This window comes from Schistocerca gregaria, chromosome 3 (assembly GCF_023897955.1).
Source record: "Schistocerca gregaria isolate iqSchGreg1 chromosome 3, iqSchGreg1.2, whole genome shotgun sequence".
Lineage (NCBI taxonomy): Eukaryota > Metazoa > Arthropoda > Insecta > Orthoptera > Acrididae > Schistocerca > Schistocerca gregaria.
Genome location: NC_064922.1, coordinates 830330298 through 830348409, shown reverse-complemented (window position 1 = coordinate 830348409; position 18112 = coordinate 830330298). Strand labels below are relative to the sequence as shown.

The following is an 18112-nucleotide window of genomic DNA, read 5'->3' as shown; positions in this document are numbered from 1 at the left end:
CCTAAGTTGGCCATCTCCACAGCTTCCCACTGCTGATCCTCTTTCATTAGAAAAATTGCCTTTAAGTTTTTGATGGAGCTATACTACTAGCTGCAGATTACAATGAACTTTGCATAGTCATTCTCCAGTCATCAAGTTCCCAAATGTTACACCTTCTTCATCGGAACCACTGGGTGAAAATGGCGTACCGACAGCCAACATGTACATTGGCCACTGACTGATAAAAATTACAAACGTCAGCACATGCTATTATCAGATGTGCTGATCATCAAGCAGTTCCATCACAAAAGAGTGCTCCATGGGCAGTAGTCCTCAGCTCGTGGTCTAGTGGTTAGCATTGCTACTTCTGGATCACGGGGTCCTGGGTTTGAGTCCCAGTTGTGTCGGGGATTCTCTCCGTGCAGGCACTGGGTTTTTGTGTTGTCCTCATCATCTCATCATCATTTGGGAAGTGGTGAGATTGGAACTGGAAAGATTGGCAACTTGTATGGGTGCTGTTGAGCTCTCCACAAACCATCATCATCATCATCATCATCATCATCATCATGGGCAGCACTACAACAGCCATCAAACAAGGTACATCTATATTTTGCAGGGTCTTTCCTAAATACAAATTGGTTCATAATGATGGATGCACCATTGAACTACGCTTATGTAGTCAATATGAGGCTCACCAACATAGAAGCTAACCTCCAGGTGCTGACAAAAATGTTAGATAGAAGGCCTCCCATGCACCATAGTAATGGACAACAGTACCCGCATCCACCATCACAGACAGTGCAGAGACAACTACTCAAGGACTGGTCCAGGTCCAGCTTGGCTTTCTGGAACTATTCCAGCATCCATGCAGCTTTCAGCCAACATACAGCCAACTTCTGCCTCTTCTCCAAGACGCAGGCATGAGGCCATCCATTATTAGCAATGTGCACAAATTAAAGGGGGAGGAATCTTGTATGCTAGCCAGAAACAGAAGACACAAATATGGAAGTAGTTCCAGAGAGAGACGACAACAACAGAAAGTGTACTGCTGAGGCAAGTGTACAGCCAGTGGACAAAAACATGGAGCTGACTGTCAATGGAAACATGAAAAGCACCTCTGACATCATGTTAGTTCCCACAGCATTGATGCACAGCTGAGAGGGTGCTGCTGCTTGTAATGTGACCTCCAAGCCACATAGGCAGCACCATTAGACATGGGTGGCTCTACTTTTCCAGGACTTTATGTGAGGCCAGGCAGGATCAACTAAAAGCACTTTGTGTTTGATTCTTGCCATGCTCTGTCTGTCTTAAGTTTCTTACACTTCTTTTTGGCATTCCTGTGTCATGGACTTGTTAATGAGGTTTTTTCTGTCTTTTTTTAAAAATCTATATTCTTGTATCAGAAGAAGTTTGTTCTACTAAAGGAAAGAAAGGGAACAGATGTATAAGAGATAAGAACAAATTATGTTGTTTCCTAAATCGAGAAGTACGATTATTGAGCGTTTGGCAGAATGTGAGGAATCACTTTTTTTTTAATCATTTGGTCCACTCCCAACTGCCATCATTTTACTATCCTACTTTTACTGTACTTTGTCTTTACTCTCAAAGTGTTTTCTTTTATCAAGAGGCCATCACCTATGCCAATTTTTTACTACTTGACTGTTGCTTCTTGTCAATTACTGGTATTTTTAATTTCCGGTTTCATTCAGTATTTTGTGATCTCATGTTATTCTGAACTTTCAGTGATAAAACATTGCATTTTTTACTAGCCAGTATTTCTTTAACACTGTTGTTATTGGAAAAGAACTCTAAGTGTAAAAGCTTTGGACCCATTCTATACTTCCTTCTTCAAGTGTATCACACCATTTTAATTCTGCTGACAAAAGCTTGTTTTGGGTGTCTGTTGAAGACAGCTGTTTCTACAGTGACACTAATGGTGACATATAGATCTATTATCCATTATAAGACTCCTTTAGTGTTCATGATAACTGAATTTACTGTTAATATTTTATTTAGTTCCATAAGTTTACATTCTGAAACATTTATGCAAATTATTATTTTTTGTTTAGGAGAGTGAGATGATGAATAAACTGAGAGTTCAAATGCAAATAGAAGAGCAAGAAGCTGCACGCAAAAAAGAAAAAGAACAAGAAAAAATGAAAAAGGGACTCGATGAAGTGAACAGACAATTGCTGGAACTACAAGAGAAAAAACGACTTGAAATCCAAGCACTAGAACTCAGGGTAAGTATAATACTTCTGTTTTATTGAATTTAAAGCTTCACAATCTCATGAAATAGAGTAGTGTGAGTTTGTTTCAGTAGATTGAGAAGGAGCTTATGGTTGTGACTTGGTTGCTTCATTGCAACGTCACCAGTCCCTTTGTGCAGGGATAGTTCATCTGGAGTTAGTGATGACCACCAGGAATGTGTTCTGTTTATGAAAATACATTAACACTCCGCCTTCAGGCCACAAGTGGCCAATTGGGACCATCCGACTGCCATGTCATACTCAGCTGAGGATGCGGAGAGGAGGGGCATGTGGTCAGCACACTGCTCTTCCGGTCGTGATGATGGTTTTCTTTGTCTGGGGCCACTACTATTCGGCCAAGTAGCTCCTCAGTTGGCACCCCAAAAAATGGCAACAGTGCATGGTGGCCAGAATGGTCACCTATCCAAGTGCCCAACAGTGCTTAACTTTGGTGATCTTATGGGAACCAGTGTATCCACTGCAGTAAGGCTGTTACCCATTAAAATACATATGAGTTATAAAATTGAGGCAATGAAGACAATACTGATACCAGAGCTGAGATAACTCATGGAGATAGATATGTATAGCACTTTACACAGGCCAGAGTGCATGAGGAGTCTCCCAGTGCTCATCCATGGTGAGAGGAACCCAACGCACATTCAACCCTCACCATGCCAATGTGATTAAAAGCAAAGACAGTTACAGAGCAAATAATGTCTTCTAGTCAGGAGGTTCAGAACAGTAAAAGTGAGAAAGCTAAAAACATAATGGACCTTAGTTGGGCCATCAGCAATAAAAATAAGATGCTAAGACTAGAGAAAGTTGAGGTGGGGGGATGACAGCTGTGACTTTTGCATAATTGGTCATCTTGCCTCAGAAATGGCAGATGTCAGAGTGATTTTTATTTTTGTATTTTCTATTCTTTTTTAAGTACTGGGCACACCAGTGAATGTGGAGGATGATGTTCAGTACAAACGGCACACAAAGATGCTTATTCACAAGGATGACCTTCATGGACTGATTGTCTGCAGTTTTTTTCATTTTGTGTCTGCTGTGCAGGGGGGACAACATATGAACAAAGTGTAAACATCGGAAACACCTCATGGGCTGCGGGACACATCAAGCATCACACCTATACACCATAGCTTTAAGGGTGGTAGGATGTCAAACGGGCTGACTTGGAGCAGAAGGGACACCACTGGACATTTTAATTTCCACTGTCTATTCTTTTAAACTTTGTCAGCATGACCAGGAAGGATTCAGGATTCACACTCATAGCAGTGAAAGTTCAAAAACATAACAAAATAATTTTTTTTACATGTGAAATTTCATGATTTTTTTCACTTACTATCGGCTGCATTTGTTGCTATAAGTACACTTTTCTTCATAAGTAACAGAGATTCTTCAATGAATTTTGCATAGCATACAAACCATCCTTACAATTAGGCAGGATAAAATGTATGGTAGATTACGGAAAAAGGGAATTCCCTTTTTCTGTAATTTACCATACATTTTATCCTGCCTAATTATACTCAATAATATGTAATTTACTTCCAAACCATACTTACAGGTGTACAAAACCCTAGAATTTATTTAATTTATGAAAAAAGGTTCGCGTCGCTCGAGGCGGAGGGTCAATGTGGAGGCTGGGCCAGCTGATCTTGCCCATTCATCCTGTCAGTGGGCAGGTGGCTGCTCCTTCAGCAGGGCCCAAGCAGGCACACGGGGGCATAGGATTGCTGGTTACTGGGAGCTCCAACATTAGGCGGACGATGGAGCCCTTTAGGGAAATAGCATACAGGGCTGGAAAGAATTCCAACATGCACTCAGTTTGTCTGCCGGGGGGCCTCATCCAAAATGTGGAGGCGGCCTTGCCTGTGGCTGTCAAGCTCACGGGGTCCAGTCGTCTGCAAGTAGTTGCTCACGTCGGCACCAATGATGCCTGTTGCCTGGGTTCTGAGCGATCCTCAGTTCGTACAGGCGCTTGGTGGATTTGGTGAAGACCGCTGGCCTCGCACACGGGGTGCAAGCAGAGCTCTCTACTTGCAGCATCGTTCCCAGAGTGGATTGGGGTCCTTTGGTTTGGAGCCGAGTGGAGGGTCTCAACCAGTGGCTTCATTGACTCTGTGACGGTCTTGGCTGCAGATTTCTAGACTTGCGCTATTGGGTGGGGAATTGTGGGATGCCCCTAGATAGGTCAGGGGTGCACTACCCAAAGGAAGTGGCTAATCAGGTAGCAGAGTACTTGTGGCGGGCAATTGGGTTTTTGTTAGGCTAGGCAGTTGTGCGAGGTGTCCTGATGAACACTCACCAGTCGACGTGCAGGCAGGGAAATCAGGATGCGCTCAGTGTAAAGACACTTCAGCTATCAAGATATTAGCAGTAAATTTTCAGAGTGTTTGGAATAAAGTTCCTGAATTTATTGCCCTCCAGGAAGTGTGTGGCGCGCAAATTATCCTCGGGACTGAGACCTGGCTGAACCTTGAGATAGGATGTTCTGAAATATTTAGTGAGGGTTGGAACGTGTATCGGAAAGACAGATAAGACACCGTAGGAGGTAGTGTCTTCATTGCAGTTGACAGAAATATTGTGTCTACTGAGGTCGAAGTAGAGTGTGATTGTGAAGTTAGTTGGACACATTTAACAGGGCTAGGAGAAATAAAGTTAATTGTTGGGTGTTATTACCAGCCACCAGGTTCCACTGTGACAGTTCTAGAATCATTCAAAGGGAGTCTACACTCTGTATCACAGAAGTACCCGCATCATGCTATATTATTCGGAGGCGACTTCAACCTACCTAGTACAGAGTGGTATGCCTACAGATTCATTACAGGTGGTACAGACAAGCCGTCAAGTGAATTACTTTTGAACACATTATCCGAAAACTGTCTTGAGCAGCTAAATTGACAGCCAATGCGTAATGGAAATATTTTGATCTGGGAGCCACGAACAGACCAGACCTCATCAGCCGTGTCAGTGTTGAGACAGGGATTAGTGATCATGATGTTGTCATTACAACTATGGTTACAAAAGTTAAAAAGTCACTCAAGAAGGCTAGGAGAGTATTCTTACTAGAAAGAGCAGGTAAGCAGTTGTTAGCATCCCACTTAGTAAATGAATCAACTTCATTTACTTCTGGTACGATGGACGTGGCAGAATTATTGTCAAATTTTAAATACATTGTAAATCATGCATTGGAGAAGTATGTGCCAAAAAGTGGGTTACGGATGGAAAAGCCCCACCGTGGTTTAATAGTGCAATTCGGAGAATGCTCAGGATGCAAAGACAGTTGCACTCGGGCTACAAGAAAGATCGAGGGAATGAGGACAGACAAAAGTTAGTAGAGATTCATGCTGCTGTAAAAAGAGTGATGCGCAAAGTGTACAACCACTACCACCATCATACCTTAGCAAAGGATCTTGCTGAAAACCCAAGAAATTCTGGTCTTAACGTAAAATTGGTAAGCGGGTCAAAGGCTTCCATCCAGTCACTCACTGATCAGTCTGGCCTGGCAACGGAAGACAGCAAAACAAAAACAGTAACTTTATATTTAGCATTTGAGAAATCTCTCATGCAGGAGGATCATACAAACATACCACCGTTTGAGTCTCGTACAGATTCACGTATGGAGAACATAGTGATAGACATCCCTGGGGTTGTGAAGCAGCTGAATGGGTTGAAAATAAATAAATCGCCAGGTCCTAATGGGATTCCAATTTGGTTTTACAGAGAGTACTCTACTGCATTGGCTCCTTACTTAGCTTGCATTTATCGCGAATCTCTTGCCCAACGTAAAGTCCCAAGCGACTGGAAAAAAGTGCAGGTGATGCCTGTATATAAGAAACGTAGAAGGACGGATCCTCAAAATTACAGACCAATATCCTTAACATTGGTTTGTTGCAGGTTTCTCAGACATATTCTCAGTTCGAAAATAATGAATTTCTTTGAGACAGAGAAGTTGCTGTCCATGCATCAGCACAGCTTTAGAAAGCATCGCTCCTGCGAAATGCAACTCACCCTTTTTTCACATGATGTCTTGTGAACCATGGATGAAGGATACCAGATGGATACCATATTCCTTGACTTCCGGAAAGTGTTTGACTCGGTGCCTCACTGCAGATTCCTAACTGAGGTATGAGCACATGGGATTGGTTTCCAAATATGTGAGTGACTCGAAGACTTCTTAAGTAATAGAACCCAGTACGTTGTCCTTGATGGTGAGTGTTCATCGGAGGTGAGGGTATCATCTGGAGTGCCCCAGGGAAGTGTGGTAGGTCCGTTGTTGTTTTCTATCTACATAAATGATATTTTGGATAGGGTGGATAGCAATGTCTTGCTGTTTGCTGATGATGCTGTGGTGTACGGGAAGGTGTCGTCGTTGAGTGACTGTAGGAGGATACAAGATGACTTGGACAGGATTTGTGATCAGTGTAAAGAATGGCAGCTAACTCTAAATATGGATAAATGTAAATTAATGCAGATGAATAGGAAAAGAGTCCTGTAATGTTTGAATACTCCATTAGTAGTGTAGCGCTTGACACAGCCACGTTGATTAAATATTTGGGCGTAACATTGCAGAGCAATATGAAGTGGGACAAGCTGGTAATGGCAGTTGTGGGGAAGACGGATAGTCGTCTTCAGTTCATTGGTAGAATTTTGGGAAGATGTAGTTCATCTGTAAAGGAGACTGCTTATAAAACAATAATACGACCTATTCTTGAGTACTGCTCGAGCGTTTGGGATCCCTATCAGGTCGGATTGAGGGAGGACATAGAAGCAATTCAGAGGTGGACTGCTGGATTTGTTACTGGTAGGTTTGATCATCATGCGAGTGTTACGGAAATGCTTCAGGAACTTGGGTGGGAGTCTCTGGACCAAAGGAGGCGTTAATTTTGTGATCGCCACTGAGGAAATTTAGAGAACCAGCATTTGAGGCTGAGTGCAGTACAATTTCACTGCCACCAACTTATATTTTGCTGAAAGACCATAAAGATAAGATAAGAGAGATTAGGGCTCCTACAGAGGCATACAGGCAGTCATTTTTCCCTCGTTCTGTTTGGGAGTGGAACAGGGAGAGAAGATGCTAGTTGTGGTATGAGGTACCCTCCGCCATGCACCGTATGGTGGATTGCGGAGTATGTATGTAGATGTAGATGTAGATGAAAAAAAATGAATGAACTGTTACATTTTAAACTTCATGTTTAGAAAAACTCAAATTTTGTAGTTAAATATCTCAGTTTTTACCACAGTTTTTGATATATTTGGAAAATTCTAGAGTTTCATACACTTGTAAGTATGGTTTGTATGCTGTGCAAAATTCACTGCAGAATCTCTGTTACTTATGAAGAAAAGTGTACCTATATCAACAAATGCAGCCTATAGTAAGTGAAAAAATGATGACATTTCACATGTAAAAAAAATTATTTTGTTATGTTTTTGAACTTCCGGTTGCTTTGAGTGTGAATTGTGAATCCTTCCTGTTTGTGCATATAAAGTTATATGAATTTATGTGTAAACGTATAGACGGTGGAAAGTAAAATGTCCTGTGGCACCTCTCCTGCTCCAAGTCAGCCCATTTGACGTCCTACGCCCTTAACTTTTTCTGGAAGGATATTACCTTCAAAGGCTAAGGTGAAAGTGCCTGTATGGAACTTTTTGTATGCATGGATAAATGTAGATCTCACTGTTCAAGATTATTCCATAGCTTCTCACCTGTCTGGAGTGTAAAGTATCTGTGAAAGATAACTCTTTGCACCATATTCAAAATTTTATGTGGGGTAATAGTGACCCAGCAATTCACATACCTGAAGAGCATGAGACTGTGGAGCAGAGGAGTCCTTAACAACTGGTGATCTACTGAGCATTTTTCCCAGTAAGTCAACTTTACCAAATATGTCTTCTGTGTTGTTCACAAAATATAATGGTTTTCTATCAAAAAAGTACCTCTATCTGTCTTAGTACACACCAGATATTGAGTAAACTGTTTTGGTCCCAATTGTCTGGCTTGTCCTTCTTCCTATGGGGTAGCCAGCATAGTAAAACCAGTAGGATTGTAACTGTCTGTGTTGAAGTATCTATGCATATCTCTTAAGATGACTGACTTGGAACAGCCATTGTGTTGGTTCAGTTTGATACATTTCATGTGACAATCACCTGATGCCATCTGCTCTGATCAACAGCGCTTTCAACATGCACCACCTAGCCACAGTAAAGGTCATCTGGCACCTAGCCACAGTAAAGGTCATCTGGCACAATGGCTGTTGCTAGGAGTTCTGACATCCCAGAAAGATGGCTTCTATTCCTTGACGTGTGTGGGAAGCTAGCAGCTCGGGCATCAGAAGTGTGATTCCTCTGTTGTCAGCAGACTTGGAAGGGTTCATAATGACACTACCATGTTGGATTGGCTACTGCATTGGCTTTTAAGTGCATATATGTGTCTACACAGTTATTGTGCATAGAACATCATCAACACTGTGGACAGTAAGTGCTACAGAAAATATTTTAAAAATAGAGGTCAGACTTGGGAGGGGCCAAAATTACTTCAGCTGAAAAGTAACATAAGGAAAATGAATGAAGATGTGGACAAAAGGAGCAGAACCTAGGGAAATAGCTGAATCGACATCAGAGGCTGTCACCATGAGAAAGAAGAAGAAGTAAGGATAGCTTGATATGGAATGTTGCTGCCCAAGAAAGGAAGTAGGTGCTGTGGTAGTTTGGGACCTTGTGCTTACTGCACAAGTGATGAGCCATTTGTCGGAAATAGACTACACACACACACACACACACACACACACACACACACACACATGATAACAGTTTCTGGCTGCTGAGGCCACACTGTGAGCAGCAGTGCATGATGGGAGAGGCAACTGGGTGATGTCACATTCAAATAGACATAATTTGCGTAGTGAATCACTGTTTTTGATTCTAGATGCATCAGTGTACCAAGGTAAAAGTGCTGTAAATGTCATCATTGCAGGAACAGCTCAGCATAGTGTAATTGTACTGCTCTTCCATTACATTTAGTGAATCCACACAGAAGATACTTATTGCCCTGTGTTGTTAAGGGAGTATTTTATCCCTTAAAGCTATTTTCATTAATCAAGTATGTCAACAGTTGAAACCATTATTAACCAACATAATGCTGCACTTGCTTAGCATGGGCATCCACAAAAAGGAGGGAAGTCGTAGGTGACTCTAGCATAATGAGGACAATCACATTGAGAAATATTATGACTTTAGGAATAACACCATAACTTATGTTTGTTTGGTTGTTACACCGTTCATGTATTCATGGGAAATTAAACAGTTTCCTTTGCTGCAGCTGTTTGTGCTGACCCAATTTCATTGCAGATACCAACCACTGAAGTATACTTCTGACAAAGAGTCCACAAACATTTTTTGTGTTGATTCACACTTTAAAAACTCTCTAACAAATGTATGATGTCCAGGCGAGGCCCATAGGAGCAGTCCAGCAGTCTTGTGGTATAATAAGTTTTCCATGTCTCCTATAAAATTTATCTTCAGTAGCATGACACACATTCCAACTTACCAAGTCAGTTATATAGAAAATGGCAAATGTGGAGTCTTTACTACCAAATGTTAGGGAAAGAGTGCTAATAAAAACAGTTGGCTTGATACAGCTTGCAGATCACAAAACTGTTATAAATAGTCATATTCAAGAGACAGTAACAAAATAAATTTTGAGCAGTATTTTGTGAATAAATTTTTGTGAAACTTATTTTACAGAAATTCTTAGTACTAAGAAATGCAATAATTATGCTGCTGTTTGTTTTACAATGATTAATGTATCCATAATTATTATATCAATATGTTGCACTCAGATATTTCATATGTTTTAAGCAGTGACCATTAAAATCAAAATTTTTTGCAGGTTCAGGAATACTTATGCCGAAAGGCGGCTCAACATAGGTCTCGTCAACAAGAACAAGAGAAGTTAAGATTGGCAAAAGAACAGGAACTGGCCCGTTTACGTTCTTTGCAAGAACGGCAACAAGACTTGCAAGAAAAAATGGAAGAAATATATGCACAGCGAGTACAAGATGAGGTAATTTATAAATACAGTTCATAAAATACCAAATGACAATAAGAAGAGACAGTTAGACTAGGACTGATACTCCCACATGAAGCAGCAAACACTGTTGAAACTCTAGCTTTAGAATATTTAAACATACAAAAAGAGGAGATAGAAGAAATTTATGAACATTACTACTGCTTTGTTCACATATGATGTAGTGATTGTATTTTTGCTGTTGTGACAACAGATTAACTTTGTACTCTAAAGTTTTAATCTTGTGACTGGAAAGTTATAGAGAGAACATCCACTCAACTTAGAGACAAGTCAATGAAAATTGAAACTTCCATTTTCACTGCTGAGCTTTTGAGCTCACACCCGTCTTCAGAATAGAGGCTTGTCTTCGCAGATATATATACTTCAGATAAGAGGCATAACTCATTTGCAGGAGTTGGCAGTGAAGTATTTTGTTCTGAGAAATAAGCACAATGGACAAGAAATTAGTCACCCTGTGGAAGAATCATGCCAATACCATGTAACACCATCTCCAACCTAGACAGTAGCTTCAATTTGAGTTGAGAGGGACTCCACAAGTTTCTTCAGGTATGCCATATTAGCTGAAGCCACTCATTGATTATTAGACCCAATAGAGCTACCAAATTGCAGGGATGTTGAATGCTATGTTTTACCTGTTGCTCTGTATAGTCTCAGGCATTTCCTATGGGAATAAGACTGAGTGATTTAGCAGGACAGTTTAGGTGTGATGGTGTTTCTGTGTGTGCATCAAACTGGGAAAATGTCTATTCTGCTCTGTGATATGGCTGTCATCATCTTGTAAGACGCTGAGTGTCCATAGTAGACTTATCATGAAGGTGTGGAAGAAAGTGCAATGCTTGGCATTGAGAATGTTGAACTTAACATCCTGATTCTTGTTCTCTCTGTATTGAATCAATGGGTTAAAGTCATGACAAGAAAAACACCACAAAACTACTTTTAGGCTGAATTACATCCTCCACACACTGCCAGCTAAATGCCTCCTTGGGCCATTGTGGACGAACTGTGAGAAATGGCCTTTTGTGATGTACCTGATTCTGAATACCTACTGCATGCAGTTCCCTTCAAGATGTTTGCTGGGAAGTTGAATAACAAGCTCCTGTATTCTGTGACATCGGCAATACCTTTCTGGCATGAAACTGACTGTCACTACAAGGTGTAAGACTTGTCTCTGAGCTGTTGGCTAGGATTTTTTTGTGGCATTGTTCATAAGGCATGTTACATGGCTGCAAGTGATACACTGATACCCCATTCCTTAGAGACATATCGGACAACCACATTGAGGACACAACTAGAATTGCCATGAAACTAAATATAAGAACTAAAGAAAAATTAAGAAATCATGTATGTTACTTAACAGGAAACATTCTATCAAAAACTGACAACATTCATATAGCGTACATTGTGTCATAGATGAATAAAGAAATCAATCAGTCAAACGCCAAAATCTTGGACATAGGCATGTCTAAAAATGATTGCTACTTTCTACCAGCATGTCATATCTTCATGTTGACCCATATTACTGAACTGATTCCATACAACCAACTGGCACATAAACACCATTTGAATGGCTTACGAAAATGAAACAGGTGAAAAGGAATACAAATGTCTCAAAATGAGATCCACAGAAAGTGCAAAATGGCTAAGTGGGGATGGCTAGAGGACAAATGTAAGGATGTAGAAGCATGTATCACAAGGGGTAAGATAGATACTGTCTACAGGAAAATTAAAGAGACTCTTGGAGATTAGAGAACCACCTGCATGAATATCAAGAACTCAGATGGAAAACCTAACCCAAGCAAAGAAGGGAAAGCAGAAAGGTGGAAGGAATACATAGAGGGTCTATACAAGTGTGATGTACTTCAGGGCAATATTATGGAAATGGAAGGGGGCATAGATGAAGATGGAATGGGAGATATGATACTGCATGAAGAATTTGACAGAGCCCTGAAAGACTTAAGTCAAAATAAGGCCTCGGGACTACACAACATTCCATTAGAACTACTGATAGCCTTGGTGGATCCAGCCATGACAAAACTCTTCCATCTTGTGGGCAAGCTGTTTGAGACAGGCAAAATACCCTCAGACTTCAAGAAGATTATAATAATTCCAATCTCAAAGAAAACAGGTGTTGATAGGTGTGAAAATTACTGAACTATCAGTTTAGTAAGTCATGGTTGTAAAATACTAATTCGAATTCATTACAGATGAATGGAAAAACTGGTAGGAGCCGACCTAGGGGTGGATCAGTTCGGATTCCATAGAAATGTTGGAACATATGAGGTAATAGTGACCCTATGACTTATCTTAGAAGATAGGTAAAGGAAAGGCAAATATACATTTCTAGCATACATAGACTTAGAGAAAGCTTTTGACAATGGTGAATGGAATACTCTGTTTCAAAGTATGAAGACAGCAAGACAGCAGGGATAAAATACAAGGGGCAAAAGGCTATTTACAATTTGTACAGAAACCAGATGGCAGTCACAAGAGGTGAGGGGCAAGAAAGGGAAGCAGTAGTTGAGAAGGGAGTGAGACCGCATCATAGCCTATCCGCGATGTTATTCAATCTGTATATTGAGCAAGCAGTAAATGAAACAAAAGTAAAATTTGGAGGAGGAATTAAAATCCATGGAGAAGAAATAAAAACTTTGAGGTTTGCCGATGGCATTGTACTTCTGTCAGAGATATCAAAGGACGTGGAAGAGCAGCTGAACAGAATGGACAGTGTCTTGAATAGGAGGGTATAAGATGAACATCAACAAAAGAAAAATGAGGATAATGGAATGTAGTTGAATTAAATCAGGTGATGCTGAGGGAATTAGATTAGGAAATGAGACACTTAAAGTAGTAAATCAGTTTTGCTATTTGGGGAGCAAAATAACTGATGATGGTTGGAGTAGAAAGGATATAAAATGTAGACTGGCAATGGCAAGAAAACTGTTTCTGAAGAAGAGAAATTTGTTAACATCAAATATAGAGTTAAGTTTAAGGAAGTTTTTTCTGAATGAATTTGTATGGAGTGTAGCTATGTATGGAAGTGAAACATGGATAATAAACAGTTTAGACAAGAAAAGAATAGAAGCTTTCAAAATGTGGTGCCATTCAAGAATGCTGAAGACCAGAAGGTTAGACCATGTCACTAATGAGGAGGTACTCAACAGAATTGGGGAGAAGAGGAATTTGTGGCACAGCTTGAATAGAAGAAGGGATCAGTCACTAGGACACATTCTGAGGCATCAAGGGATCACCAATTTAGTGCTGGAGGGAAGCATAGAGGGTAAAAATCGTAGAGCGAGACCAAGAGATGAATACACTAAGCAGATTCTGAAGGATGTAGGTTGCAGTAGTTTTTCGGAGATGAAGAGGCTTGCACCGGATAGAGTAACATGGAGAGCTGCATAAAACCAGTCACTGGACTGAAGACCACAACAACAACAATGAAAAGGTGGACATGCAGACTGACTTCCTTGTACACAATGCCAAATGTCCAAAAATTGCTCACCATATAACGCCACCATGAAGAAACAAATAGAAATGTGTGCAAATGTCACATGTTGATTTCTGTAATTTTTGCTACTTAACGTAATTCCACTTTTATTCAGGGTGATTATAATTAAAGTTCCAGTCTGAGAACACTGTAAAAAAGAATCATTGTTCAGACTGACATGAAATTTCAACTGAATGAAAAAATGAAATGATCGTATGGCATTGTTTTTTTTTTTTTTAGACCACTTTGGCAACTTGTGGGACTCCCTGTGATGGGCGGAAACGCTTCAGTTGTGCACTATGGGGGCGGACTTCAACTGAAACTTCCTGGCAGATTAAAACTGTGTGCCGGACTGAGACTCAAACTTGGGACCTTTGCCTTTCACGGGCAAGTGCTCTACCAACTGAGCTACCAAGCTCGACTCACGCCCTGTCCTCACAGCTTTACTTACGCTAGTACCTCATCTCCTACTTTCCAAACTTCACAAAAGCTCTCCTGCGAACCTTGCAGAATCAGGACTCCTAAAAGAAAGGATATCACTTTTATAAGTCACAGCTGCAAAATACTAACTGGAATTCTTTACAGACGAATGGAAAAACTGGTAGAACCCAACCTTGGGGAAGATCAATTTGGGTTCCGTAGAAATGTTGGAACACGTGAGGCACTACTGACCTTACGACTTATCTTAGAAGAAGGATTAAGGAAAAGCAAACCTACGTTTCTAGCATTTGTAGACTTAGAGAAAGCTTTTGACAATGTTGATTGGAATACTCTCTTTCAAATTCTGAAGGTGGCAGGGGTAAAATACAGGGAGTGAAAGGCTATTTACAATTTGTACAGAAAGCAGATGGCAGTTATAAGAGTTGAGAGGTGTGAAAGGGAAGCAGTGGTTGGGAAGGGAGTGAGACAGGGTTGTAGCCTATCCCTGATGTTATTCAATCTGTATATCGAGCAAGCAGTAAAGGAAACAAAAGAAATATTTGGAGTAGGTATTAAAATTCAGAGAGAAGAAATAAAAACTTTGAGGTTCGCCGATGACATTGTAATTCTGTCAGAGACAGCAAAGGACTTGGAAGAGCAGTTGAACGGAATGGACAGTGTCTTGAAAGGAGGGTATAGGATGAACATCAACAAAAGCAAAACGAGGATAACGGAATGTAGTTGAATTAAGTTGGGTGATGCTGAGGGAATTAGATTAGGAAATGAGACACTTAAAGTAGTAAAGGAGTTTTACTATTTGAGGAGCAAAATAACTGATGATGGCCGAAGAAGAGAGGATATAAAATGTAGACTGGCAATGGCAAGGAAAGCGTTTCTGAAGAAGAAAAATTTGTTAACATCGAGTATAAATTTAAATGTCTGGAAGTCGTTTCTGAAAGTATTTGTATGGTGTGTAGCCATGTATGGAAGTGAAATGTGGATGATAAATAGTTTAGACAAGAGGAGAAGAGAAGCTTTCAAAATGTGGTGCTACAGAAGAATGCTGAACATTAGATGGATAGATCACATAACTAATGAGGAGGTATTGAATAGAATTGGGGAGAAGAGGAATTCGTGGCACAACTTGACTAGAAGAAGGGATCAGTTGGTAGGACATGTTCTGACACATCGAGGGATCACCAATTTAGTATTGGAGGACAGTGTGGAGTGTAAAAATCGTAGAGGGAGACCAGGAGATGAATAAACTAAGCACATTCAGAAGGATGTAGGCTGCAGTAAGTACTGGGAGATGAAGAAGCTTGCACAGGATAGAGTAGCATAGAGAGCTGCATCAAGCCAGTTTCAGGACTGAAGACCACAACAACAACAACAACAACAACAACTTCAGTTTCTACTCATATGCTCCCAAGAAACCTATCAAGGTCATATTCCGAGGCTTTCCAAACTCCCTTGACCTCTGATACATCCTGGATGAAGTAGTTAGCACAAGATACAATGAGCAGTCAGTGTCCCACATGAAATCACCAAGGATACACAAAAAGACAATCGTGATTCTCGTCATTATTCCTGACAGTAGAGAACAGGAATATCTATAGTGTCACATCTGTGTGTACTTACTGAGTGACAGTGGAAGGCCTAATACCAAGCACCACCATCACAGTAAAAGGACTATGTCACTCATCATTGTGCCATGCCTCCTCAATTTGTCAAGTGCAATGGGGAGCACCATACCATTGAATGTGCCTTCACCTCTGCATACAGAAGCCCATCTGCACCCATTGTCATGGTGATCATGTCACCAGCTACCATGGATGTCCAAACCACTTATTTTCTCTCTCTCTCTCTCTCTCTCTGGCTTGATGCGAATTTCTCTCCTGTGCCAACCTCTTAATCTCAGAGTGGCACTTGCAACCCATGTCCTCAATTATTTGCTGGATGTATTCCAGTCTCTGTCTTCCTCTACATGTTTTACCCTCTACAGCTCCCTCTAGTACCATGGAAATCATTCCCTGATGTCTTAACAGATTTCCTATTATGTTGTCCCTTCTCCTTGTCAATGTTTTCCACATATTCCTTTCCGCTCCGATTCTATGCAGAACCTCCTCATTCCTTACCCTATCAGTCCATCTAATTTTCAACAATTGTCTATAGTACCACATTTCAAATGCTTCAATTCTCTTCTATTCCAGTTTTCCCACAGTCAACATTTCTCTACCATACATTCTCAGAAAATTCTCTTTCTATCTCTAATAAATAAATGTCGTGTGATTAGGGCCACCCATCAGCTAGACCGTTCGCCGGGTGCAAGTCTTTTGATTTGACGCCACTTTGGTGACTTGCATGTGGACTCTCTTTAATTAAGGCCTTTGTTTGATACTAGTAGACTTCTCTTGGCCAGGAATGCCATTTTTTGCCCGTGCTAGTCTGCTTTTGATTCTTCCTTGCTCTGTCCATCATTGCTGCCTAGGTAGCAGAATCCTTAACTTCATCTACTTCATTACCATCAATCGTTATGTTAAGTTTCTCGCTGTTCTCATTTCTGCTACTTCTCTTTACTTTCAGCTTTCTTCAAGTTACTCTCAATCAATATTCTGTACTCATTAGACTGTTCATGCCATTCAGCAGATCATGTAATTCTTCTTCACTGTCTCTCAGGATAGCAATGTCATCAGCAAATTGTATCATTGATATCCTTTGGCCTTGAATTTTAATTCAACTGCTGAGCCCTTCTTGTATTCCCATAATTTCATCTTCACTGTACAGATTGAACAGGAGAGGTAAAAACTATGTCCCTGTCTTACAACCTATTAATCCAACTTCATTCTTGGTCGTCTACTCTTATTATTCCCTCTTGGCTCTTGCACACATTGTATATTACACATCTCTCCTTATAGTTTACCCCTATTTTTCTCAGAATTTTGAACATCTTGCACCATTTGACATTGTCAAACGTTTTTTCCAGGTCAACAATTACTGTGAACATATCTTGATTTTTCTTTAGTCTTCCTTTCATTATCAGCTGCAATGTCAGAATTGCCTCCCTGGTGCCTTTACCTTTCCTAAAGCTGAACTCATCATTATCTAATGTATTGTCAATTCTCTTCTCCATTCTTCTGTATATTATTCTTGTCAGCAACTTGGATGCATGAACTGTTAAGCTGTTATACTGATTGTGCGAGAGTTATTTCTTTTAATAAGCAACACGAAGCTCATGAACTATCATGAGGTCAGTCTAGTGCTGCTGAAGCCTTCTGCAATGCTCCACTCAGAGAGTGGTTGTGCAACTGGGAATGCACGTTGAACGCAGCAAAACGTGACTTGCAGTTTCCAAGCGTAGATGCAGGCCACTGCTCAATGCACAAACCAGCGCCAATAGTGCACCATGCTCTTGCAATCACCATCAAGAGCACTAATTAGCTAATGCAGCATCCAAGCAGTGCTGCTAGAGGAACACCTGGGGGCACTACAGCCACCAGTGCCTCAATAGAATCTTACGATGTATGTTGGGCACCCTGTGAGAGAACATGCAAAAACTCACTAGCATGAAATGTTAACTTCTGTAGATGATCAGCACTGCAGTCAAGACTGGCACTGAGGCCACCTACCAACATGAAAAATCAGCAGCCCTTGGCCTTTGAGTGAACTTGCAATTGTCGTTTGGGGTGCCAGTGGTATCAATCTGCAGTAAAGCGAATTCCAACAATTTTCAGGTGGAGGAAAGGATGTGTGGTGCCAATAAACTTGTCACCAGAAGTATCAATACATAAACAAACCATCTTTGCATAGTTTTTCATCTCTGACTTTTCTGCTTCCCGCCATGTTAAAATTCAGTTCCGTATGTGATGTTCTGCGATGATGTGCAAT

The 18112-nt window shown here is 40.7% G+C and overlaps 1 protein-coding gene across 1 annotated transcript in view; it reads left to right on the top strand.

The window, feature by feature from the left end:
- The window catches only part of LOC126354623 (cilia- and flagella-associated protein 45-like), a 168917-nt gene that overhangs the window by 114804 nt on the left and 36001 nt on the right, over positions 1-18112 (top strand). The window contains exons 5-6 of the mRNA XM_050004387.1: positions 2049-2222; positions 10123-10296. Of these exons, the coding sequence (XP_049860344.1) occupies positions 2049-2222; positions 10123-10296 (348 nt within the window). The remainder of the gene's footprint in view (positions 1-2048; positions 2223-10122; positions 10297-18112) is intronic.